Below are 27873 nucleotides of genomic sequence, written 5' to 3'. Positions count from 1 at the left end.
TCCATCTTTATTAGCATTAAGGGGGTGTGACTTAGGTTATTGTGAAATGACAAAACATAATAGGTTACATGACAAAATACACAATTAGGATAAGCGGAGACAGATATGTGGTAGTTTCTACAGGTGGACAAGAGGGACAAGATTCCACTGTTATTGCAGCTTCTTCCTCAGTGATTTATACTTCAGGAAGCAGTGATGCGTGAGCAGGGCAGGGCCGAGGCAGAGGCGAGAGATATCATTCCCCTATTGTGTTTGAAGCAGAGAGAAATAAGAAAAGGGGATACATGGCAGTGACTGCAAGCCAGATAACTAGAGATTAAGGTGTTGGGGCGCCTTTTAATCTAATAGCAATCAGTGCTTGACGGCTGGGGCGGGAGGGATGGAGGGGCGCATTTTGATGTGTCAGCCTTGGGTGCTGGAGGACCATGTCCCGGCTCGGGGCGTGAGGTAACGCCACAATTACACGAATCTGTCAAGATCTCTTCATAAAGGATTGGAAGGATTCTGGCAGCTTCCTGCTGCCTCTTGACGCAGCCTGGTTTGGGTCACTTACAGTAACTTGCGATATGATGATTGAGCGGAAAGTCTCAGAACACATTTTATCACATTTGTTATTCATGCATACTTCAAAAGCATAAACCAAGAAAGCTGAGAAACAGGGTTGGACCTTAAAAGCTGAATAATCACCTTATCCACACAGGAAGATGGATCACGGTAACCTCATCTGATGTCGCTGTGATCCCAGTTCAAAGACAAAATGTTGTGGGTAAAAATGTTTTTTTTTTAAGTATTCTCAATTTTCGGATTTTTTTTGGGTTACTATTCTCCCGAAGATACCTGGCAAATGTGGTGAAGATTGCCTTTATAGGGGCTTTGCAATACCTGCGGAAGTTGGCAGTATTGACTCTAATGTAAATGGCTGAATACCTTTGGCATTATGCCGATTACCGTTCAAAAATTGGAATTACCAGGCGGAATTGGGAATTCCGTCAGATCCAGAATTTGGCAATTCTAACCATCCCTACAGCGAGGTTCTTCTCTGTTATATCTCTTTTTCAGAAAGGTAATCCAATAAATTAGCATGATTAAAAACAATGTTAGAGCAGACCTGAACTCAGAACTTCCCCTCTGCTCTAAAAGATAAGGAACAGCATCATAACCTTTAAAGAAAAACATTTCTTTGTTACAGTGTGTCTACTTCCTGCTTTCATGGAAGCAGACATTGTTTACTAGTTAGCTGCTCTGCCGAGGCAGCCAGCTGACATAGTTGAAAGATGAAATTACAACTTGTGATTAGTCACAGATGATGGTGGAATTAGACAGACTAAACTCTCTAAATTCATAGAGGATGCATGTCTCTCTGTTTACCTTCTGCCCTATGCAAGAGTTCAGGTCCACTTTAAAGTAGCACACTGTGATATTTTAAATCAGTGTCCCATCTTTGTATGAATTATATTGTCATTTTTCTTCGCATACCTTTTTGCTCTGGCTAGTAATGTTCCTGAGAAGCCAGCCATGGTATGTTATTGCTGCAAGCGCTGGTCATGTAGTGTAGTCAGTTTGCAGGACTGGTATATTGGCTTGTATTTGTAATGTAGAGGGTCAGGGAGGGTTGATGGTCAGACTCACCCGCACTTTGATGTCTGGGTTCTTGACGTGGATGTCTCTCATGGCAAGGATGGTCTCATCGCTGGTAAAGTCCTGCAGCACGGCCAACAGCTTGATCATGTTGTCCTCAGTAATGTTCTCCCCATACTTCTCATAGAGGATCCGCAGAGGTATGGTCTCCGCTGCAGGGACAAAAGAGACTCTGAAGGGCTGACCCATTCTGTATCTTCATATGCAATAATGAGTACCAGATACAGTATAACCTACTATAAATGGCCCTAATACATACATATCAAACTCCGGCCCACGGGCCAAATCTGGCCCTCAGAGGCATTAAATGTGGCCCTCAAGTGGTTTCCCCACTTTGCATTATGTTTGGCCCACTCTAGACCACCTGGGAAGCTTTATTGGAGGTGAAACCCTAGAACACCAGGGAAGCCATATGGGGGAGGGAGGAAAAAAGCACTAGACACCAGGAAACTGTATAGGGGAGGGTGGGGGGCTCTAGACACCAGGAAACTGTATTATAATAATAATCTGTACATTTGTATAGCGCTGTTTTCCTGTCGGACTCAAAATGCTCAAGAGCTGCAGCCACTGGGTCACACGCTACAGACCACCCTGCAGTGTTAGGGAGTCTTGCCTTGAACTCCTTACTGAATAGGTACTGACTATAGCCAGGATTCAAACCCTGGTCTCCCATGTCATAGGCAGAGCCCTTAACCAGTACACTATCCAGCCACATAGGGGAAGGAAGACCACCAGACACCAGGGAACTGTATAGCAGTTGGAGGGGTGCAATTAGACACCTGGTAGGTAGGTATACACTAGACATTGAGGTTGGCCCGTGACTAGGTACCATTGTAATATTTCGGCCCACTTTGTGTTTGAGTTTGCCCCTTCATGTCCAAGCAGCTACTGGGGATTACAGCTACATTATGGAGGGGAAATAGTGCTTTGTGTTGGGGATTATATGTAGCTTATGAAGAGGGGAATAGTGTTTATCATTGGGGGATTATAGCTTGTTATGGAGAGGGGATGGTATTTTACATTGAGGGGTTAAAGCTGGGTTGTGGAGGGGGAATATTAACGGTTTACATTGGGGGTTATACCGGTAGTTATGAAATGGTGGAGGTAATAGAAATGTACGTTATCGGTGGTTTTAGTTAGGTTACAGGAGCAGGGGGGAATGGGAGAGATTATTTTTGTATGTTGACGTGATTGCTAGCTGGCTGTGTTGTGTTATTGGGCTGCCTGGATGACCGATCCTTCCACAGGTAAGATAGTTCACATATGACGTATTTTAGATGTCGGCCTGGAGTTCGGCTTTCACAGGCATATTTAGGTCAACCTTATGCAGCACAATCTTCATTGCAGAACTGGTAACTGCGCTCCTCGAAATCTATCAACTCAGTTACAAACTGGGCCACTGCAGGGAAGGAATTCCAGGCAATTTGTTCAGCACATCTACAGACCATCCCTGATGTTTCCAAATGCACAAGACATGTGACCATACTGAAGAGAGTAACATGCACTGTCTGCAAAAGCACCACTTTAGTGAAAAATTGTAGTTAAAATACATGTGTACAAGAACTATGCATCTCCCAGCTCATAATGAACTATAAATGACTTTTCCTCCATGTTCCTGTTTCTTGCAGTAAGCAGTAAAAATCAGACAGACCTGACAGGTTTTGGAATAATCAATCTCCTCATGGGGGATTCTCAGGCTTTTCTTTAGTTTCAAAAGCACTTATTGAACATCAATTGCACAGTCCAACTGCCAAAATAGTGTGCAAGTGAGTGCCTGGCCAACATCTTTATATAGATCTTTTGTATAGAATAAAGGATAAACAGAATCCCCCATGAAGCGATGGACTAGTCTAAAACTTGTCAGATCTGTCAGACTTTTACTGCCTACTGTAAGCGACAGGAACACAGGATAAAGTATTTTATACTGAATTTTAATCTGGCAGACATGTGCATCTTATAAGTCCGTGCATGCATGTATTTTAACATTTACAGTTTTTCATGATATTGGTCCTTTAAGAGAGTATCCCTCCGTATCTGACCTGCTCACACTCTGCAGGTTAATGTTAGCAGTACAGTGAATTTGAGATTCATAGCTGGGCCCTGATTGTGCCTTCTGCTGTGATTGTTTTCCCCCCTTCCCCGACATTCGTGTGTGTATTATTACAGCGACTTGCTCCAGGGCACTGTAACAATGATTACAACATGCTGGGTTTCAGATAGAACTGATACACTCTTCATGGAAAGGAAGTAGTGTTGTTTTGTGAGATCTGTTTCTAATAAAACCGCGGTAGAATGTTTGTTACACAAGAACATGCATGTCACGCACATGTACGGGATGTACAATACATAAGCATTTCATTCTGGCTCCAAACACTTGCTGTATTTTTACTGAAAAGAACCTTAGCGCTGACTATATTTTAAAAAAAAACGCCTTCTGTGTGTCAGGAGCTGTGCAGAGGCTTACCATACTTTTCATGCCTCGGTGTCACCCTCCGTTCTCCTCCAGTTTGCCTCATTCTGACATTGCTGGTCGGCGCGGTCAGAGACCTCTAACTCGGGCATACTATGCCGCGCATTCGCAGGATGTATGCTTGGGCGCCTCGTGACCACGCCCCCTGGTGACTCCTTATGACATGAGCGGACACACACAGTCCCAAGGCACCCAAGCGGACAGACTGCGCATGCGCAGAGTAGTATGTCCGGGCTGGGGGCCAACGACCACACCGGCCAGCAATATTAGAACGTGGCAAACTGGAGGAGAACAGTAGGTGACGCTAGGGCATGGGAGGTGCGGTAAGCCTCTGCACAACTCCCAATAAATACAGAAGGCATCGTTTTTTTAAATAATTAGCACTAAGGTATCCTTTAAATGTGTTTAAAACTATTTCAATTGAGGCTCGCATCAATAATGCAATGTAGTTCTATAGCCGATTGTGCTTCCACAACAGAACCTGGAGGCTAGTGATGCATCTGTACCGCCTCGCCCCGAGAGATCGAGTCCTAATGCTTGCCAGCCTACATGTGTATGAGGGTGGTCATCATGGCCGGGCCAAAGCAGAGGCTCTAGTGGCATCAGCCTCTGGGCACAGAGCCCTGAGGCTATGCCAGTGTCTCCCCTCACCCGGCTATTCCAGTATTTGCGAGTTGAGCTTGTAGCTGTTACTCACCTGTCAGCACAGCCAGAATCCCTCTTCAGCCTTTTTACTGCATTTCATCTCTATGGCTCCCTCTAGTGGCATCATATAATGACAAGCACCACTAGAGGGAGCCATGGAGATGAGACCATACAAGAGGGCTGAAGAGAGATCCTAGTGCAGCGATGGCGAACCTATGGCAAGCGTGCCAGACCCGGCACGCGTAGCCGAATCTGCTGGCATGCCATCGCATGTCCCGTCCGATTGCATGAACTGGCCGCGGCGTCTAATAGACCACGCCAGTTCATAGCCCGCAGCCCCGGTCCAGCCTGCAAAGTCTTCCGGCAGGCAGAGCAGGGCTACGGGAAGAGGGCGTCCGTAGCCCTGTACTGGAGACATTTTATTTGTGTCTCCAGTACAGGGCTTTGGGCGCCATATTCCCGTAGCCCTGCTATTGCATTCAGCGTGGGAGATATGCAGGAGCATTATCTCCGGGGGAGCAGTGCGCCAGAGGCCGGCCGAGAGAGGAGACTTCTGCCAGGTGAGTAAATTCCTTTTTTTGCAGGTGAAATGTTGCCCACTGCGTTATTTTCTGCTGAAATGTTGCCCACTGCGTTATTTTCTGCTGAAATGTTGCCCACTGCGTTATTTTCTGCTGAAATGTTGCCCACTGCGTTATTTTCTGCTGAAATGTTGCCCACTGCGTTATTTTCTGCTGAAATGTTGTCCACTGCGTTATTCTCTGCTGAAATGTTGCCCACTGCATTATTTTCTGCTGAAATGTTGCCCACATTGGGCTCTATTCTCAAAGAGATAAATTTTCCGCAAAATGTTACCGCTATATTCCCGCCAGCGGTAAACTCCGCATTTTTTCCACATTCACTAATATTTTCTGCATGTTTTCCGCATGCGGGAAAAAAGATGCGGAAACAGCCATTATTCATGCGGGAATCATGCGGTAAAAAGGTCGCATGAAAAAGTGTTTAAAAAAAATTAAAGTCCAGCAAGCACAGCCCTTAAGCCTCCACACTTCATTAAAGAGAATCTGTATTGTTAAATCGCACAAAAGTAAACATACTAGTGCGTTAGGGGACATCTCCTATTACCCTCTGTCACAATTTCGCCGCTCCTCGCCGCATTAAAAGTGGTTAAAAACAGTTTTAAAAAGTTTGTTTATAAACAAACAAAATGGCCACCAAAACAGGAAGTAGGTTGATGTACAGTATGTCCACACATAGAAAATACAGCCATACACAAGCAGGCTGTATACACCCTTCCTTTTGAATCTCAAGAGATCATTTGTGTGTTTCTTTCCCCCTGCAGTTCTCATGCACTGAAGTTTCAGGCTGCTCGTTTCTTCCAGCAAACAGCTTTGCCTTTGTCTGTAATTCCTCAGTATGTGAAAGCCCAGCCAGCTCAGAGGATGATTTATCCAGCTTGTAAAAGATAATAGAGCAGAGAGAAGCTGCACTAATCTAAATAATACACAGGCAGTGTGCATAGAGGGGCCTGGAAGGGGGAGTTCATAGCAGAACCACAACACTGAAGAACTTGGCAGCCTTCCAGACACAGGCCGACAAGTCTGACAGGGGAAAGATACATTGATTTATTACAGAGACTGTGATAGTAGAAAGAGCTGCAGTAAGCCAGAACACATTAGAATAGCTTTAGGAACTTGTAGGATGATAAAAAACAGGATGCAATTTTTGTTACGGAGTCTCTTTAAAGTCAATGGGATGCGGAATATATCACCTACTACTTGTAGGTGATAAAAAATCGGTAATTAACGACGAAATGATGCACCTGAACATTTTTGAGAATTGATCTTTTATTGCGGGAAAATACCGACTTTTGCGGAAATTTTTCCGCATGAATCCCGCACTTTTACCACACTTATTCCGCATGCGGAAAAAACATGTGGAACATTTTGAGAATTCCAACTTGACGGTATTTTGGTCGCAAACTTCCTGCATGTGTTTTACCGCATGCGGCAAGTCTTTGAGAATAGAGCCCACTGCGTTTATTTTCTGGTGTCTGGGGTAACTGTTGCTGCATTTATTATTTAATGGTCATAGTTGGCTATATTTGCTGCTTTGGGGTTACGGCGGGTATACTAATAAATAGCAACACACAGTTTCTGCACACTCATGATACGAATCCTCGTTTAACCACATCATGGCGGAAACACTGCTTTCTTATGCCTCGCTGTTACATCATTACGTTAGCTCCGCCCATACAATGTCATGGCCACGCTCATTTTTAAAGCGCGGCGCGCAAACACACCCCCTGCCCTGTCTAAGGTTGACCCAGAAAAATCTGGTCACTGTAGGTTTGAGGGCCACTGGTCACTGTAGGTTTGTCATCTCTTATGTTCTGAGGAGGGGGGGGGGGGGGGGTAATTTTGTTCAAATTGGCGTGTTGTCACTTTACTTTTGAGTTGAAGTTTGGGCACTTGGTCTCGAAAAAGGTTTGCCACCACTGTCTTAGTGGTTGTGACAGGTGAGTAACCACTACAAGCATGCTTGCTCCCATGACTCTGCATATAGGGGGGAGGCTACCTAATACTTGGGGCACATCTGGCTATCTATACTGGTAAAGGTGGCTACCTTATACTGTAGTAAAAATACATGAACTAAAACCATCACACAGATTATGTAAGTGACTGAAAAAGATAGGCGCAGTCACTCCTGCTGATAAAAAAACCCTTAGTTCATCCTCCATAGCTCTGCCTCCCTATTACAGACTCGCTCAGGAAAACAGAATCCGTATAGATTAAAGCTTGACGCTCACCGTCACTCCGTAACGCAGCCTAACAGCTAAAAGCTTATCATTGATTATTGATAATGTAAAGCAGGAGGCACACTATGTCCCTTCACATCTGATACTAAAGCAATTAGTGCTCCAATATAATGACTTCTGCCACCGCTCCCAAGAGAGCACATTGAGATGCTACGCTAAGCATTCGTGTCAGAAGGAAGACAAACCCATATGGCAATGTATATATTTGTCACCATTAGCCTGAAACAGATAGAGGGGAACAATTATCATCAATTTAAAGTCTTGTATAAACACTACGTTTCTAAAATAGTGGTGTTCATTACCGCTACTTGCACCAATTAAGAGCCAGTGCAGTAACTGATGAAGGAGGCAAGGCAGGTCCTCTCAAGCAGAGGTCTAGCTGTAGCCAAGGCCTTTTTTGGAAAGGCTACCAAGGCCCGGGACTTGGGTGGTAGCTGGCCAAGGGGTGGCTGGGCATAGAAAAGGGATTTCTGCATATGGAAGAAGATGCTGCAAATGGAATACAGAGGTTACAAAAACAGAACAATACATGGAAATCGGGAGCTGCTGCCTAAGGAACCTGTATACAACTGGAGGTGGCTGCTGTACGTAAATGTTAGACATGAAAGATGGGGCTGCACAAGGAGTAGGATGGGGTGCTGCACATGGAAAGGAAGCTGCAAGAAAGTTGGCCTAGGGGTGGAAAGTATAAATCTGGCCTTGGCTGTAGCTGCAAGTTCTGCATCCTCTTGCCATATGATGCCACTGACTGCTGCCCTTCCCACTAGAGAGGCATCAGTGCAACCCAAAGCAGAAGGGACATGGGCTGTATGTGAGTCTGTGTACCTCTACCTGAAATTACTCACAGTCCAGACACAACTCATCAGTTGTCTCTCAGGTCTTATGTAGAGATCTGTATGACTATATGTACTGTATATACTCGAGTATAAGCCGACCCCCCAACTTTTCCCTAGAAAAAGTGGGACAAATGATTGACCCGAGTATAAGCCGAGGGTAGGAAATACACTGTCATTACTCCTGCTTGTCCTGCAATCATTCAGTCCGCTCATTACTCCTGCATGTCCTGCAATCATTCAGTCCGCTCATTTTTCTAGCCAGTCTGTCTCTTCACATTGACATGATATAATTTATAGTGGGGCCCCATGCTTTGATCTGTTTCCAGGTAAGTTTGTACCAAGAAGCAGTTCAGACAACATGAGTGCAGCAAGAGCAAGTTACAGTATTTACTAGTTTAGCTCACTAGCTCAGTACTCTGTGTGGGCTGTGTGCTGTGACAGCATGCTAATTGGGCTGTGTGCCGTGACAACATGCTAATTGGCATAATAAGTGTCCTAGGTGCTGCTCTCACCTAGTGGCTGCTTCCCGGGCCTTCGTCATCACCTGTATGCAGCATGTTCTGCGACTCAGTACTCCATGTGGGCTGTGTGCCGTGCCCCCCACCCTCCTGCGACAGCATGCTAATTGGCATAAGTATCCTGCTCTCACCTAATGGCTTCAGCTGCCCGGGCCTTTGTCATTACCTGTACTCGGCATCTCCCGCAGCTTCTCCGATTCGATCTTCCGCCCCCCTGTGCAGCTCTACCCTGCAGTCAACTGCTCAGTGCTCTGGTCTTGTAGAGACACATCGCAACGCCTGGAACTCATCTCATCTCGTACAGTGATGCACGTGGAGAAAGGTACGACTTGATGGCGTCATGCCCACAAGACTACGAGTGTTCCTGGTGACGCGATGTGTCTCGACGAGACCTGAGCTCCGAACAGCTAACAGCGGGGGAGAGCGACAGAAGCGGGGGAGCAGAGAATTCAGGGGAAAAGCTGAGTACAGGCGAAGATGAAGGCCTGGGCAACAGCAGCCAGAATGTGAGAGCAGCATGCTCTCTGTCACAGAGGGGGCTGGCACAGCACACAGGCGGCTCTGAATATCTGCACGCAAGTCCGCATATGGTGAGAGGGAGAAACCGCTGTACCGCTCAGCTCCGCTGTGCGCAGGGAGGAAGAGGGGGGTTCGGAGGGGCACTCAGAAGGGGCTTACACTTGACAGGGAATCGAGTATAAGCCGAGACCCCCACTTTTGGGCCACTTTTTTGGACCAAAAAACTCGGCTTATACTCGAGTATATACGGTATTATTTAACTATTACACCTTTATATTTAACATACAACCTCAAATGGATTGCATTGTTTATTTGAAACTGAAGTGTGCTTTTCTAGGAACTTTTTGTGATAAGCAGGAAATTTGTTCTCCTGTGGCTAATAGACAATCTGGGCGCTGCCATGGGCGCTAATGAAAATATCGGCTATTGGGCACCAAAAGCATAAATATTGTGTATATATATATATATATATATATATATATATATATATATATATATATATTTATTTTATTTTTTTTTGTTTATTTATTTTTTTTTATTATTTTCCTTTTAGTTATATATAGTTTTTAAAATGTTTAATCTTTTGTATTTAACAACTTTTCTTTTTTGAGAATTATCGTAAAATTTAATTAGAAAGTTAGATAATTACAATTTTTTTTGTCTTTTGTATGTAATGATGCACACAGTTTTAGGGTTAGGTGTCAGGAAGAGGGCATTTAGGGTTAAGCTTTGAAAAGGGGTGGGGGGTGTTGGGGAGCTTGGACATTATTATTATAGAGTGCATATTAATACAGTGCTGACATCTTCTGTAGTCCTTACTGTGGTAGAGATTAAATTGTGAGCCACACTCACAATTTAATCTCTACCACAGTCAGTCTAATGTCCCTAAACTTTTTTGGGGATCCCATTAAATTATTAGCATTTATTTTAATGTCGGTAGAAACCAGAGTGCCACACAAACATGGTAAGAAAACACCAAACTCCATACATAAAGTATAGTGTCCTGTCTCAAATTTGAACTGGGGTCCCAGTGCAGCAAGACAAGAGTATTCTCTGCCTTTATATTTTTACACTGAATGGGAGACCCTCTTTGCCATTAAAACAAAAATTATGAGGCTTGTCAGAGTATAGATAATGCTTTAACGCATTAGCAGCTTCAATACAGTTATCTCGTTTGAGATAAGTGCACTGCTTTTGACCGCAGTTGGCAGAACTCCTTGTGCTGTAAACTCTTGGAATGCTTTGATCTCTCTCTCTCTACTAGCAGAAAATATAGAAACTGAAAGTAGAAGTCCTCTGTTATTGTCTTACACTGCCCCTAGTGACAACAGCCCATAAATAAATACATAAATTACAGCAGTACTTATTATAAGTAGGAAAATGTTACAAATAAGAAATTTAAAAAATTGCTAAAATAAATTGGCCTTAAGCACTTGCAAGCTTCTAAATACAGTGGCTCCTAAAGGGTTAATCTTCCAGCAGTTAAACCAGTTTCTGCATGTGTATTTTAACTCTGTACTCAAAGTGAAGAATTCAATGTATCAATCTGTGATCACTCTGATTGCCATTTTATAAATATGGCAATTGTCACTCAATGCTGCTAATTATTGGCAACAGTGGCGATCACAGGAAACGGGCAATACGCTATAAAAGAGACTGTCATTTAAAGGGAACCTGAACTGAGTAAAATAATTTAAAATAAACACATGATGTACCTGCAAATGAATATTGCATACTTACCTGTACCTCGCCATCACTTTCTCTCAGAGGCTCACCATTTTTTTCTTACAATGATTCCTTCCAGTTCTGACAAGAATTTGTCAGAACTGAAATATATCAGTTGCTGTCACTTATACAGGATCTTCTCAAAAATTAGCATATTGTGCTAAAGTTCATTATTTCATGCTTCCATCTGCTGAAAAGCTTTATGGAGATGAAGATTTTATTTTTCAGCATGACCTGGCACCTGCTCACAGTGCCAAAACCACTGGTAAATGGTTTACTGACCATGGTATTACTGTGCTCAATGGGCCTGCCAACTCTCCTGACCTGAACCCCATAGAGAATCTGTGGGATATTGTGAAGAGAAAGTTGAGAGACGCAAGACCCAACACTCTGGATGAGCTTAAGGCCGCTATCGAAGCATCCTGGGCCTCCATAACACCTGAGCAGTGCCACAGGCTGATTGCCTCCATGCCACGCCGCATTGAAGCAGTCATTTCTGCTAAAGGATTCCCGACCAAGTATTGAGTGCATAACTGAACATAATTATTTGAAGGTTGACTTTTTTTGTTTTAAAAACACTTTTCTTTTATTGGTCGGATAAAATATGCTAATTTTTTGAGATAAGAATTTGGGTTTTCATGAGCTGTACGCCAAAATCATCAATATTAAAACAATAAAAGGCTTGAACTACTTCAGTTGTGTGTAATGAATCTAAAATATATGAAAGTCTAATGTTTATCAGTACATTACAGAAAATAATGAACTTTATCACAATATGCTAATTTTTTTTTAGAAGATCCTGTATATCAGTTGCCGTCAGTTATAGCTGAAAGGACAACTGATGAGCAAGGTAATGTCCATGTTTCCCCATGGCTCAAGTGGGCAATATTACAGTGTAACAGTGTGCTCACCAGGAAGCTGCTATGGGGTAATGGCCATTTTCAAAATGGAGGACAGAGAGAGAATTCCATTGATCACAACTGGCAAACAGGATGCAGGAGAGTATTAAGAGATTGATGAATAGACTACACGAGAGGTAAGTATGACGAGTATATGTTTATTTTGACTTTTAATTTCCAGTTCAGGTTTGCTTTAACCCCCTTGGCAGTATGAAAAATACCGCCAGGGGGCAGCGCAGCAGTTTTTTTTTTATTTTTTTTTTTTAAATCATGTAGCGAGCCCAGGGCTCGCTACATGATAGCCGCTGCTCAGCGGCATCCCCCCAGCCCCGCCGATCGCCTCCGGCGATAGGCGATCAGGAAATCCCGTCCAAAGAACGGGATTTCCTGGAGGGCTTCCCCCGTCGCCATGGCGACGGGGCGGGATGACGTCAGTGACGTCGGGACGTCATTGGGAGACCCGATCCACCCCTTGTCGCTGCCTGGCACTGATTGGCCAGGCAGCGCAGGGGTCTGGGGGGGGGGGCGCGCCGCACCGGATAGCGGCGATCGGGCGCGCGGCGGCGGCGATCGGGGTGTTGGCGCAGCTAGCAAAGTGCTAGCTGCGTCCAGCAAAAAAAAAATTATGAAAATCGGCCCAGCAGGGCCTGAGCGGCACCCTCCGTCGGCTTACCCCGTGTCACACACGGGGTTACCGCTAAGGAGGTTAAAGGTCAACCGAGGTGACATGTGACATGATGAGATAGACATGTGTATGCTCAGTGCCTAGCACACAAATAACTAGGCTGTGTTCCTTTTTTTCTTTCTCTGCCTGAAAGAGTTAAAAATCAGTAATGCAAGTGACAGTTTCGGGTCAGGCCCAGGTCGGACTGGGTCAGACTATAGCATAAACCTCACTGATAAGTAATTACAGCCATAACATACTTTCCTGTCAGTAAATGGCTTCCTGTAGCAGGAAAGAGATAAAAAGGGTCAATAATTCATAGATTTGAGCACAGACAATAAACAGTAAAAATGTAAAAACTAGATTTAAATATAAAATAAAACTGTTAGATAACTTAAAAAGTTATTTTTAGGAGAAGGAGGATAGATACAATTGTTTTTCTCATCAGCTTATTTTCACCTTGTATGTCCTTTAAGCTGATCGTTCATTTTATACATATGGGGATCAGCTGATCTTCAGAAATGTGTTATTACTGTTCTGTTACTGGTTTGAGCTCCCTGATGTTGTTGGATAGTGTACGACAATAGTGAATTTTCAGGAATCAGCCTTTTGTGGGAGAACATTCCTCCCTCATACTGTGTAACCATATTAGGTAAAGGGATGCAGCCACAGCAGTGTGGGAATACAGAGCCTCATATCACAGTGACAAGGCGCCGGAGAGGACAGATGGATGCTGGGAAGAAGCATGCAGACATCGCTGGCCTTTTCAAGGCAGATGAGAAGCGAAACAGATTTAATGAGCACAAAATGTAGGAAAATTATAACAAAAGGTTAAAAAAACTCAGCTCATTTAATGCTGAAAAAAAAAGACTATGTGAAGGGGATTTAATTAATAAATATGAATATTTCAAAAGCCAATATAAAGATCTAGCATAGTACCCTACTAAGGCCAAGGAGGGCAAAGGCTACCAGAAGAGGGTTATTATTTTTTTTTTTAGTATATCAAAGAGTCCATAAAGTGTGAATAAGCTGGTCCAGTGGTCAGCTTTTTTCAGCATGGATGCATTCAGACGACATGACAAATGTGGTTTGCAGCAATGGTCCCCCACAACCACTGCATACTGCATCACTACAGCACCTTTCGCTTGGACCTAACATTCAACAGCATCCTGCCCATGCAAATGCAGTGAGATTTTGCCAAAACAGATGTTCTGCAGGTAAGCTGAGGGGAACATGAGACCAAAGCCCTCTTGTGAATGAGCCTTTAAAGGACCACTATCACAAAATATTGTAAAGTTTAAAATAGATGAAAACACATAAATAAAAAGTACTTTTCTCCAAGAGTAAAATGAGACATACATTTATTTTCTCCTATGTTGCTGTCACTTACAGTAGGTAGTTGAAATCTGGTTTTGGACTAGCCAATTTCCTCATATGGTATTCTCAGGGTTTTCTTTATTTTCAAAAGCATTTAGTGAATGGCAGTTGCTCGGTCAAACTGTCAGAATTGCGTGCAAGCAGGTGGCCTGCATCTTTGTATAGGTCATTTCCAAGTAGTACTTTCGTAAAGGATAAATGAAATACTGAGAATCCCCTAAAAGGAGATGGGCTAGTCCAAAACCTGTCAGTTCTGTCAGATTTATACTACTTACTGTAAGTGACAGCAACATAGGAGAAAGATAATTTATAGCTCATTTTACTCTGGAAGAAACATACTTCTTATCCGTACATGTTTACATGTATTTTAAATATTACAATTTTTTCGATAGTGGTCCTTTAACCATTTCAGCCCGCAGGTATTTTTCATCTTATGCATGAGAGCAATTTTCACCTCCCATTCATTCGCCAATAACTTTATCACTACTTATCACAATGAATTGATCTATGAATTAGGCTTTTTTGGGGTGGTACATTTTGCTAAGAATTATTTTTTTCTAAATGCATTTTCACAGGAATATTAAGAAAAAAATGAAAAAAAAATAATTATTTCTCAGTTTTCGCCCATTAAAGTTTTAAAATAATACATGTTTCCATCAATAAATCCTATGGGCCTGATTCACAAAGCGGTGCTAACAGTTAGCACGCTGGTGAAAAGCCCTTTATCATGCCTAAACTCAGTTTAGGCATGATAAGTTTAGGTGTGATAAGTTTAGACATGATAAGTTTAGGCATGATAAGTTTAGGTGTGATAAGTTTAGACATGATAAGTTTAGGCGTGATAAGTTTAGGTGTGATAAGTTTAGACATGATAAGTTTAGACATGATAAGTTTAGACATGATAAGTTTAGGCATGATAAGTTTAGACATGATAAGTTTAGGCATGATAAGTTTAGGCATGATAAGTTTAGGTGTGATAAGTTTAGACATGATAAGTTTAGACATGATGGGCCTGATTCACAAAGCGGTGCTAACAGTTAGCACCGTGGTGAAAAGCCCTTTATCACGCCTAAACTCAGTTTAGGCATGATAAGTTTAGGTGTGATAAGTTTAGGTGTGATAAGTTTAGGCATGATAAGTTTAGGTGTGATAAGTTTAGGCATGATAAGTTTAAGCACCAACTGCGTTAGCACCGCAGTGCACAGCTGATCAAAAGTTTTGCGCTAGCAAAGTCTGGTGCACTTTGCATAGAGTTTAATGGTGCTGCTTTGCGTGCGGGACTTTGCACACTATCTACACTCATCTAAACTTAGCATGCCTAAACTTATCACACCTAAACTTATCACACCTAAACTTATCACGCCTAAACTGGCTTTTCACCAGCATGGTGCAATGGTTATCATGCCTAAAGTCTCTAACTGGGTTAGCACCGCTTTGTGAATCGAGCCCGATAAGTTTAGACATGATAAGTTTAGGCATGATAAGTTTAGGTGTGATAAGTTTAGACATGATAAGTTTAGGCATGATAAGTTTAGGTGTGATAAGTTTAGACATGATAAGTTTAGGCGTGATAAGTTTAAGCACCAACTGGGTTAGCACCGCAGTGCACAGCTGATCAAAAGTTTTGCGCTAGCAAAGTCTGGTGCACTTCGCATAGAGTTTAATGATGCTGCTTTGCGTGCGGGACTTTGCGCGCGATCTAAACTTATCATGCCTAAACTTATCATGCCTAAACTTATCACGCCTAAACTGGCTTTTCACCAGCGTGGTGCAATGGTTATCACGCCTAAAGGGCCATATTCTATTGCTGAACTCGCACTGGCGAGTTCTTAACTTAGGCGATGGGGGTATCGCCTAATCTAATTAAACTTTAGACCCCCCCAGGCGGAAAAGAACTCGCTTGGGCGATATAATCGCCCAGCGAGTTCTTAACACGGAATCCAATTACCCTTATCATGTCTCCGGGAAGCGATGCTTCCCGGCAGACATGAGCGTTAGCTTAGACCTGCAAAAAGCAGGTCTAAACTAGCTAACGCACGTCGCCGCCGCAGCATCTGGGGGTCTCCTTTAATAAGGAGACCCCCAGAGCTCCCCGTCGGGTCGCCGCACAGTTTAGAAGCCAGCGCGCAGCTCTGCCAGGCTCCTCTGTCATACGTACCGCCGCCGATCACCCGCCGCCTCTCGCCGCAAAATCCGTCACGTAATTACAGTGTATCTAACACTGTAATTACTGTGCGCATAGAAGGAGCCCGGGCAAAGCATCTTTGAATCTGCAGCCGGGCTCCCCATTGGTCTGCTGTGTGAGCCATTTTATTGGTTCAGACAGCAGACCAATGGGGAGCCCGGCTGCAGATTCAAAGATGCTTTGCCCGGGCTCCTTCTATGCGCACAGTAATTACAGTGTTAGATACACTGTAATTACGTGACGGATTTTGCGGCGAGAGGCGGCGGGTGATTGGCGGCGGTACGTATGACAGAGGAGCCCGGCAGAGCTGCGCGCTGGCTTCTAAACTGTGCGGCGACCCGACGGGGAGCTCTGGGGGTCTCCTTATTATAGGAGACCCCCAGATGCTGCGGCGGAAGATGTCGGCGATGTTCGGCGGACGAGTGCGCATGTGTGGGGAGTGAGGCCGTGGTGCTGATGGACAGCACCACAGCGTAAACCTCACTCCCCATCGCTCGGTAACAGGGAGCATCGCTCAGGCTTTCGCCTGAGTAATGCTCCCTAACGATCGGCCATCGCGCGAAGGATATGGGCAATAGGATTTGCCGGTAATCCTCGCGCGATGGCAAGGTGATAAGTAGCTCGCATCTGCAAGCTACTTATCACCTTGAATAGGATATGGCCCAAAGTCTCTAACTGGGTTAGCACCGCTTTGTGAATCGAGCCCTATGTATTTTATTTGTCCATTTTCCCATTTAAATGATGTCCCTATCACAATGTATGGCGCCAATATTTTATTTGGAAATAAAGCTGCATTTTTTCAGTTTTGTGCCCATCACTATCAGGCTAGTTATCCCATCTCCTAAATCAAAATGGCAACACTGGTCATTTTTATATCTAAATAGCCATAATTATTTAGAGTTTTTGCTTGTGAACATCTAAAAGGGTTCACATGATCTCTTAAAGTTCAGTTCTGATTTTTTTCTAACTTTCCCTCTACAAAGAGGGGAGTGGAAGTAGAAGGAGGATCTCCAAAGCTCCTGGGGACAAGGCAATCTGCCAATAGATTCTTCCATAGCCGATTGCTTGTTGCATTTAGGTTGCTCCCTGGATTTGAACTCAGGACTCTGTGTTTCTGCCACAATGTACTTTGCTGATGAGCCACAGGCTCTACTTATGCCCTGGTTATCATCCAGCAGTGCTGTTTCTGGACTTGACATCTCTGAACAGACCTCACTTGCATTAATGAGTGCCCACAGCTGCTGTGCATTTCAGAGACTCAGAACATATTTAAGCACTTCCAGGTCAGCAGATCACTCCCAGTTCATACAGGTTATGCCCTATGGTTCCTGGTTCCCTGTATCCTTGTGTTGGCTATATCTTGTTTCCTGCTCCGTGGCATGAGTCCATGCTTGCCTGCCCTGTGTGATATCCTGTTTGCTTGAATTCCTGTTATGACCCTCCCAGGGGTCCTGACCTGGTGGCTACAAGTCAGCAAAGTAGTCCTTTGCTCATCAGGGGTGGTTGTCCATTATCCCTAACTGGGTGCTCTGGTGAAGACCCATAGCTTCTTAGATTCCATGCCCTGGAAGATCCCATGTTTACCGTCAATGCAGGGGTCAACAGGCTACCTGGAAAATCATGACACCTATACTTCCTGCAAATCATCCACTGGTGAGCCAATCATGTTTGCGGTCACTGTAAATAGAGAACAATACAGACCACTTTTCACCTACCCTGCATTTTGGGGAAACTCCGCACAATGGCCTAATCAGACTTGCCAAAAACGGTCTATCAAAGAGTTGGTCACTCTGACAGATGCATAACATGAGAAATGCCTATACTGTACAGACATCTATCTGACATCTGAAACTATTAAAGATGATTGCTAAGCCACCAAACATCTGATGTCTGTAAATTTAGAGCAGCGCTAACCTTTGAGCCCATTCTTAATTATCTAGGGGTGGTCAAGAATGGGTTCAAAGGTTAGCACGGCTCCAAAGCAATAATATTTAACATATATGTTTAAAAAAATATATATATATGGAACTTTGCTATGGTAGGCAACGACCTAGGCTGCCTATCAACAAAACCGGCCTGATCTGCACGCATACACCTCAATGCCTAAAACAACTGATCCAAAACCAATGTAGAAGGGTTTCTATGTCGGGGGAAACACAGTCACACTACTCTAATCACAGTAAACCTCACCTGTGCTGTATGTTTTGGATTATTAGCTGTTCACCTCATACTGGCCATTATAGCACCACTGCTTGCATTGATCCTGTATCCGGTAGAGCAAATTACAGTACTGCCCCCTATCAAAACATAGTAAATGCAGAAAATCACTTCCATCACTACAATGTGTCCAAAATGCAGGACCAATTAATGGCTTTTATATCCTCTTTGGTCTACTACAAAAATCCAAGTTCTGCATAACTTGTATCTGGCAGATTAACAGTCATTAATGGTGCTGCTAGTTTTTCCATATTAAAGCAAATCTGTAGTGAAAAAAAAACAAGTCAGATACTTACCTATGGAGAGGAAAAACTCTGGATCCTAAAGAGCCTTCCTGTTTCTCCCTCAGTGTCCTGGTTCCAGCGCTGTCACCCCAGTTCGAATTTGCGCCTCCAGGAGCCATCATAAGGCATGGGAAGCACTCATGCCCCTGAGCAGTTCCCAAAAATGGGCAGCTCCGTACTGTGCATGTCTGAGCGTGCACTCGAGAGCTATGCGCAGTACAGAGCTGCCTGTCTTCAGGAGCACTTTAGGACACTCTTATGAGTGCCGCCATGCAATAGCATGGAGCTATGCGGCTCCGGGTTACTGTGCAGGCGTGGCCGTGCTGATGGAAGCGGATCACATGGCCCTAATATAATTGGTGACAATGCCTTTTCGCCAATTTTCCGGAGGGTCACGCTCCGCGAGGGGGGACATCAGAGCACTGAGGGAAGCCTCAATAGGATCCTGAGGCTTCCCTCCATTTAGGTAAATAACTCTTTTTGAACCCGAGCTTTGGCTCAGGTTCCCATTAATATTCCAGAGGCTTCCTCCTCCTCGGCTGCCTTCCAGGATGCTCTTCTTGTTCCCGTCCGTGTACAAGCGTGGCTGTAGAGCACATGGGAGAGAGCGGTCTGCATCTATGCAGTAACACAAAGCTGCTCAAGCATGACTTTTTCCTCCGTGCATGAGCAGCATCGTGCTACTGCGCAGGGGCAGACCGTACTTGTGCATGCACAGTACGGCCATGCTTATACATGGATGAAATGCCAGTCACCAGAGCATATTCGACAAACCCTACTGAGTTACAATTAGAGTCTCATCACATGATCGATGGGGTGGAAGACAATGGCGGAAGCCTCTGAACTATCCACAGGATCCCCTCTATTGAGGTAAGTATCAAACTTCTTCTTTCTGCTTCAGGCTCACTCAGAGGCGTAGCTATGAGTGTGCAAGGGGTAACATATGTCCCCGGGTGCAGCACTAAGAGGGACATGCACCCTCACCTGCGTGAGAGGCGGCTCGCTTGCTGCCTGAAGTGCCCCTGCTTCTCTACCTCCCTCTGCAGAGGAGGGCAGGAGCATTAACAGCAGCAGAAAAATCGGGCACATCTGGCTATCTATGGTGGGCACACCTGGCTATCTAAAGTGGGGCACATCTGCCTATCTCAATGGGCGAAGGGGGGGACCATCTGGCTATCTATGGGGGGGGAGGGGCACATCTGGCTATCTAAAGAGGGAAACATTTGGCTATTTAAAGGGGGGCATCTCAAGCTATCTGAATGGGGAAGGGGGCACATTTAACTAGCTAAATGGAGGAAGGGGGGCACATATGGCTATACATATACAGCATTTGTACATATGACTCCACCCATGACCACAACAACATTACGATGCGTAGCCACGCCCATTTTTTTACAGGAGGGTGTGTGTGTGTGTAAAAAAAACTGTCTAGTGCTGAAAACCCTAGCTATGCCTCTGGGCTCACTTTAAATGTGTTGTCAATGCAGTCTGAGACAGTCCATCGTAATTTCTTGTCAGATCTGTTCATTTTTTGATTCATCTTATGCTGTAGATATTTCATGCAGTTGTCTCCTTACAATAAATAGTGACTATACTGGATGCTATTTTCACTTTACCTGCATTTGCCTGGAGCTTGAGGCTACCAATGTCCTCCATTCCACACTCTGGCCCCACCACTCCGGTGTAGCTGACCGTGCGGGCGCAGAACCTAAACCTGCACTCCTTCTCCTCATCAGTGTTGTTGTTGATAAGTGCAAACACATCGAAATCAGAACCTAGGTTCATCCCTTCAGACACTTTCAGCTTAATGGAGATGCCAGCTGGATCCTCATTCCTTTCTGGTCTTGGAACACTGACAAACTGATTGGCTTTTTCAAACACCCGCCTTTCATCTTCTGAGCCTGTAAGGACAATAAAGAAAGAAAGAAGTATGAATGAGGGAATGCTTTTAGTTGCAGTTAAAAGGTTACTTTGCTTTAGTACAAAAATCTATATATCATATGACACCACAACAGAAGCAAAGAATATGTGCAATCTTGCGCTACAGGACTGGTAAGAGACGGCAATCTCTGGGCAACATTAGCCAGCTGCTCCTCTAAGCCGGCTGAAAGGTGATCGTGGAAAGGAAGAGCTCTCTGTAGTTGTAGACGCTCTCTTAGTTATAGAAAACACGCATAGAAGATACACTTACTGAATGTCAGTAGTATAATTGCTTGGAAAGGGCAGGATGCCCCCCCCCCCCCCCAATCGGGGTCCTTAGGAGGTTGCCTTCCTTATTGCCGTGGCCAGACCTGATGGCCATACCCAAAGGTGAGATCATTCTAGGCTCACCTGACCTTTCATTACCACTGTTTTCCCTGAGTGCGTTGTTTTTTTCTTGTCTCTACTACAGACTTAATACTGGGGGGCACCTCTGGCTACCTAAAACTGGTGTTGGAGAATGCCTTATAAATAATTTTTTTTTGGGGGGGGCAACTACTAAATCTTGCTATGGGGACCTATGATTCCTAATACACATATACGTTATATAAGGAATCATATAATTATAAATAATACGCTTTTGTATTCATATATAGACAGGTGGTGTGTGAGATAGTGATAATTTAATATTAAGTCTCTGGCTGCCAATAAGTGGAGTAAAATCGGAACTGGGCTCTTGCATTGGACCACCCATGTGGGTGGGGTGGATGGAACAGGGGCCAATAGGCAAATCTAACCATCATGACTATCATGATGATGGAATTTGTCACACACAATACAATAAAATGATCCAATTTTATGGCAATTTGATAAATACGATTTGTTGTCCAAAAGAATTTAAAAGCTTTTTTTTTTTAATTCGAGTGAGAAATCCGATCAGATATCCCATTTCTTTTTGTTTTCTTTGCTATAAGGCGATCGGGAGTGTTGGATTTTTCTGATCAATTTTTATGTAAATTGAATGGGGTAGGTGTAGGGTAGATTGTCAATTTATTAGTGTATAGACCCAAGCACTTTTTTCTGAGTTTTAAATCTTTTTTTAATATTTGTGGAGTAATTACATGTATGTGGTACATTGGTCAGATTTTTCAAATGTTACAATCAATCAGAAAAATGTATTGTAATTCTTGAATTAAAAAGAAATTTTAAAAAAAATGTATGGTATGTTTGGCCACCCTAACATGTATTAATTAAGGGTGGGGGGTGGGCTTCTCCGGTGTACATCGATCTGCTATGCTCTTGGTATTGGTCTTTTAGCATTAGGATAAACATCCTTACATAGATATAATAGCAGGGGCCAACCACAGCATACATGACTCCTGTACTTTTACAATTGATAAATCCTTTAATGTTACTATTATTATTATTTATTGTATTTATTAAGCGCCAACATATTATGCAATGCTGGACAATAAATATATACAATGATACAAAGTATGACAGACCTAACACGGTTATACAACATAGGACAAAGCTATACAAGGCAAACGGGTACAAGACACATGATCATGCGAAATGGGCTGCTTAACCTTTTCGGGACCGGCCGCCTACCCCCCCTTAAGTACCAGGCATTTTGCGCTGGAGGGGGGTGCGCACGTTTGGGGGGGTCAGGCGGCCGGATCCCGTGTGTGGCTGGCTAGATTGGTGTCCCCCCATGGTGGCCTGTGCCTCCCCCTTCTGCCAGCAGCCTTCACTCACCTTCCAGGCTCCAGCGATGAGCCGCACGGGACCCTCTTCTCTGGCCGGCATCTCCGTTCTGTCTGACGATCAGTTCCTGGTCGCGGCTTGATGACGTCATCAAGCCGAGACCCGGCACTGACGTCAGACGGAGTGGAGATGCCGGCTGGAGCGGAGGGGGGTGCCGATCGTCGCGGGAACGGCAGGGAGGTAAGTGGATCCTCTTCTTTTCCCCCCTGCCGCCGCAGCTGTCAAACTGATCACTACGATCGGATGGCGATCGTAGTGATCACGTGATCAGCAGCCATACGCGATGGCAGCTGATCACTCGTTGGAGATGTCGGCTGTCATATGACAGCTTAATCTCCTCCTCCGGGTGCGCACGATCGCGTCGGGAGCGGAAATTGCGGGCCGGCGTAGATCCTACGCCGCAACAGGCTAGAACAGCCACAAGTGCGGCGTAGAATCTATTGCACGTGGTCCCGAAAAGGTTAAAGGAGTCAAATAATGCTGCCACCCACTCTACTTACCCGGGGCTTCCTACAGCCCTTGCAGCTGACATGTTCCACACTGCAGCTCCCCTCCCAGCCGCCAGCCTGCGTCCCCACCGGTGCAGAGGCTGACCTTGAGGTCGCCCTCTACTGCTCCTGCGCAAGCACAGCTGTCAATCAAGTCTACGTTGTTCGGAGTGTACTGCGCAGGCCATCAGAGCATTTTCTTGTTCCCCTCCGTTCACCTGTTGGCAGCTCCGTTCTGTACGGAACGTACGCATGTGAACGTCCGCATAGACTTTGCATTGCTATGCGGAACGTACTTTCCGTTTGTACAGTATACGGTCCGGATCCGATCAGGCGGATCCGGAGAGGGAACGCTAATGTGAACCAGGCCTAACATGATAAATAAAATGTATAATGATTTCCAAGACACAAAAGGGGGAGAGAGCCCTGCCCTTGCGAGCTTACAATCTAAAGGAAATGGGGAGGGGGGGAAGGACAAGAGGAGGGGTAATATACAACAAATATATAGAGGCAGTGTGTTTTAGGATAACTGTAGGAGTGCAATTTGGTCTTATGACAAAGGGAAGTGGCCTAAGGTAGCGCATATGCTTGCCGGAACAAATTTGTTTTTAGAATGATGGATAATGGATAATTTATCCTTTAAACTTTAAACAATCTTTAAACAATAACTTAATGCAACAAGTTATTGAAATTGGGCTTACCAGTTTAAAGCTGCGTACCAACCTGGCGATTTTCCCAATGATTTTCACAACGACCGGCCATTTCTACACGACGTCGCCAGGCCTACAGAACGACCCAGCAGACTGGATCTTGAAGATCCCCAACGGCACTGCGCAAAGAGAACAGTGATTGCTGGGAGTCTCGTTCACGCCGTTGTGTACGTCGCGTGTGTACGTCGCGTGACCATTCCCTTAACCCGCTGAGAGGAAGAGGCGTCACTGATGACCGTTGTCAAGGGGACGTCCCAGGAGCTGTCGGGCGGTGAGTACGCAGCTTAATACAGTCACTAAGTCACCTGGGGTATCTCAGAGGTGGACTTACCATGGCCATATATGTTTACATTGCCTCGCTATTTGGCAAACAGATCAATCCCTCTCTTATCTGAATGATCAGAAAGATTGAATCCCTATAAACTACACAAAGATTTCACCATGAAATCTATTGAAAATCTATCTAACTGCAGTGTTGCACTGAATGATACAGTGCAACGCTATGGCCATCGATCTACTACAGCCAGTCCTCCTGCCACAGCCAATGGATTGAAATGTATTGTCGAGTCCAATTGTAATTTTGATACATTTTTGCCATGAAATTACAATTGATGTGGCTCGTTGCATCATAGATAACTGCCAGATTTTATTAGAGCGATCAACTCTGCCAGTAAAAAATCGATGCGTGTATGGCCAGCTTAACACCAAGTATTATGTACATTCTAATAGTCTCATGTATGCTTGCTAAAAGGCAAAAGGGAACCACTTTTTTTCATGTCTTTTAAAAAGCTATAGGAGCTGCCACTCCGCCCCCCCCCCCCCCCTTCAGCTGCCCATTATTTATCCGAGGGAATGTGTGAAGATAGCATCTGTAACTTCTCTAAAGTATTTGAAGCATAGTGCCCTATGTCTCTACCCCTCCTGCCTCCCAGCTGATAAAAGCTCTTGTTTGCGCTTTGTGTGCAGTACAATAATTACATCAGTACTTAGCTGACTAAAAATTTTGCGGTCGGGCAGACCTCAGAAGTAGAATAATAAAGCCCTCTGCTAAACTTGTAAATGTAAAAGGAAGAGGTAAAATTAAAGGTTTTTTTATTAATGATCCACACTGTGGGCATGCATTTTTAATTAGCTATTGAGATGCCCTGGGTGCTAAAAATGGTGCTTGGTTCACTTTAAGTAGAAAGAAAGAGACTATTTATCAATTCTAAAACCAGAAGGGGTGGCTAACAACATGGTAAAATAGAATATTACGGGTATACCAGAAACTCCTGCAAGCAATATATAACCTGTATAACTGTAGATAAATATGAAGTCAACCAGTGGCTGACCCCATTAAACTTATAGCAGGTTGAGCAGGAAGACCTGGCTAATCTGAACGTGCTGATAACAGGTAAAGTGAGAAAAGCAATCAAATTCCTTTAAAATAACAAAGCTCTGGGCACTGATGGGTTCACCTCCAATTTAGTCCAATACTCTTAGAGCACATTCTATTATGAAGGTGAAAAATCCAATCTGAATTCTCAAGTACCTAAACCTAACAAAACCAGCATGGTATGCAGTAATCACTGGCCAATATGCTTCCATTTCAATTAAAACAAAACTATCTCTGCTAGGCTTGCATCAATCAGACCTAAATTGATGTCCCCAGTGCAAATGGGGTTTGTCTTAAAGAACAAGTGACACCCTTTCTAACCTAGAAATAAAAAACACATATATAAGTAGATAAATACTAGTTTTACTTACATAACAGATGTAGTGCACTGTCCAAGTTATGATTCCTGTGAATTGTATAAAGGAAAAGCAGAGAATCCTATTCTAGATAGTTTCCATCTTGGTTACCTTTGACTGAAGCTAATCCTGACATGATTTCCTCCCTCAGGCCTTGTTCACATTACGTTTAACTCGCGTGTCCGTCCGCGTTGGGCTGTTTTTGAGGCGTCTTTTTTTCCGATTCCAGGCGCTTGGGTGGGTGATTAATTTTTGTGCCAAGCGGTTTTCTTTGCATAATTCACTCCCTGACGCAAGTCAGGAAGTGAACTCTTTGACCCGAAAAGAATAAATAAATACAATGTATTTATTCTTAAAAACGTGAACGCAATCGCTACACAAAGCGATTTTGTGAGCGTTTTGCGTTGCTCCTATACTTTCCATTGAAGCAGAATCGCCTCAAAAATGGTCCACGCACCTCATTACTGAACGGACAGCAAACGACCCGCGCTGATATGAACCTTGTCATAGACATTCATTGTCCACGCGGTCGGGGAGTGTTTTTAAAAACCGCACGTGGGTGAAAAAAAAGCCAAAAACGCCTGCAGTGTGAACAATCCCTCACTCTTTTCTTATCTTGCTAATTGTGTTGCCCGCCCTCCTCCCAGAGTTTTCAGACACTCACTGAGGTCTATACTAGGAAGTGCACTGTCTTATGTCATTAGAAGGAGGGGGAAATAAAGGGAATCATACTGCCATCATACTGTTTTGCCAACCAACGACAATGGCAATTAAAGGGCCAGTGCTCCTAAGGTATGTGATAACTCCAAACCATAACAGCAGAAAAAGTTTTGTACGTTTTGAATGCAGGATTGGCATCTTTATCACTTATCACACTCAGACAAGTTGCTGTTGAAATTTCATTTTTATGGTGACAATCTCGCTTTAAAGCAAACCTGAAGTGAAAAAAAACCGTATGAAATAATGAATTGTATGTGTAGTATAGATAATGAATGGAGCATTAGTAGCAAAGAAAAGAGTCTTGTATTTATATTTTCAGTTATGTACAGTACTGTTACAGTTGCAATTTTAAAACAACATTTTGTCTTTTAAGCTAGAAAACAAAACCTTTGAACTTTCCTGCAGTAAAACCTTATCTCAAACTATGTTTTACTGTTTCTTAGCTGTTATAGTGCTTCAGAAAACAGGACTGCATTTCACCCAAGTTGGGTCGCATATCTCAGAGAAGCTCTTTTGCATAGATAACAACTGAAGTTTTTTTAACTCTTCCTGTACTAGAAAACAATATGAGACTCTATTCTTTGATACTAATGTGCTATTTCTTAGCTGTACTACACATACAATTCATTATGTCATAATTTTATTTTTGCTTCCGGTTTGCTTTAGGCTGCTTATTAACAATGCCAACTTCAAAGAATTATCTTAATTCCGATAAGCTAATTCAAATAGAAAAAAAGATCCACAACATTAAAGAATCCAACTTGCGATCAGATCTAAACCAGTTACAGTTATAACTATAAAAAAAAGAAATAGTATGACTTATAGCACATATTCAATTAAAATTATCTCAGAGAAGACTAAGTTCTGACCTCTACAGTTTTATGACCAGCTGCAGGGCTTCCCTAATGGCCTAAAAGAGACTCTGTAACAAAATTTTCAGCCTTATTTCTTCCATCCTATAAGTTCCTATACCTGTTCTAATGTGGTCTGGATTACTGCAGCCTTTTCTAGTTGCACTGTCTCTGTAATATATCTAATCTTCTTTTCTTTGTCAAGCTTTGTCGACCCAGGGAGGAAAGGGCTGCCTCCGTTGTAATGAATACAAGTTATGCACGCCCCCTGCAGGCTCTGTGTGCTTTGTTTATTTCTCACAGACAGCTTCCCTGCTCTCAGTTTCAGCTTGTGAGGCTGAGGGGGGGAGGGAACTGCCAGTCACATTCTCATTCTGAGAAACTGTGACTAATCCCAGGCTGGAGTGCAGAAACTTGTAGTATACTGTAACATTATATATACAGTGGCTTGCAAAAGTATTCGGCCCCCTTGACGTTTTCCACATTTTGTCACGTTACTGCCACAAACATGAATCAATTTTATTGGAATTCCACATGAAAGACCAACACAAAGTGGTGTACACGTGAGAAGTGGAACGAAAATCATACATGATTCCAAACATTTTTTACAAATAAATAACTGCAAAGTGGGGTGTGCGTAATTATTCAGCCCCTTTTGGTCTGAGTGCAGTCAGTTGCCCATAGACATTGCCTGATGAGTGCTAATGACTAAATAGAGTTCACCTGTGTGTAATCTCATGTCAGTACAAATACAGCTGCTCTGTGACGGCCTCAGAGGTTGTCTAAGAGAATATTGGGAGCAACAACACCATGAAGTACAAAGAATACACCAGACAGGTCAGGGATAAAGTTATTGAGAAATGTAAATCAGGCTTAGGCTACAAAAAGATT

At 43.8% G+C, this 27873-nt stretch overlaps 1 protein-coding gene across 3 annotated transcripts in view; it reads right to left on the bottom strand.

Annotated features, from left to right (window-relative positions):
* TGM2 (transglutaminase 2) overlaps positions 1–27873 on the bottom strand; it is a 150379-nt gene that overhangs the window by 5380 nt on the left and 117126 nt on the right. For all 3 annotated transcript variants that reach the window (XM_068263902.1, XM_068263904.1, XM_068263903.1), the window contains 2 exons: positions 20412–20696; positions 1630–1790 (listed from right to left, as the gene is read on the bottom strand). In XM_068263902.1, the coding sequence (XP_068120003.1) occupies positions 1630–1790; positions 20412–20696 (446 nt within the window). The remainder of the gene's footprint in view (positions 1–1629; positions 1791–20411; positions 20697–27873) is intronic.

The sequence above is a fragment of the Hyperolius riggenbachi genome, chromosome 12 (assembly GCF_040937935.1).
Source record: "Hyperolius riggenbachi isolate aHypRig1 chromosome 12, aHypRig1.pri, whole genome shotgun sequence".
NCBI classification, from domain to species: Eukaryota; Metazoa; Chordata; class Amphibia; order Anura; family Hyperoliidae; genus Hyperolius; species Hyperolius riggenbachi.
The sequence above is the reverse complement of the archived record's forward strand: the minus strand, read 5'-3'. Positions and strand labels throughout refer to the sequence as shown.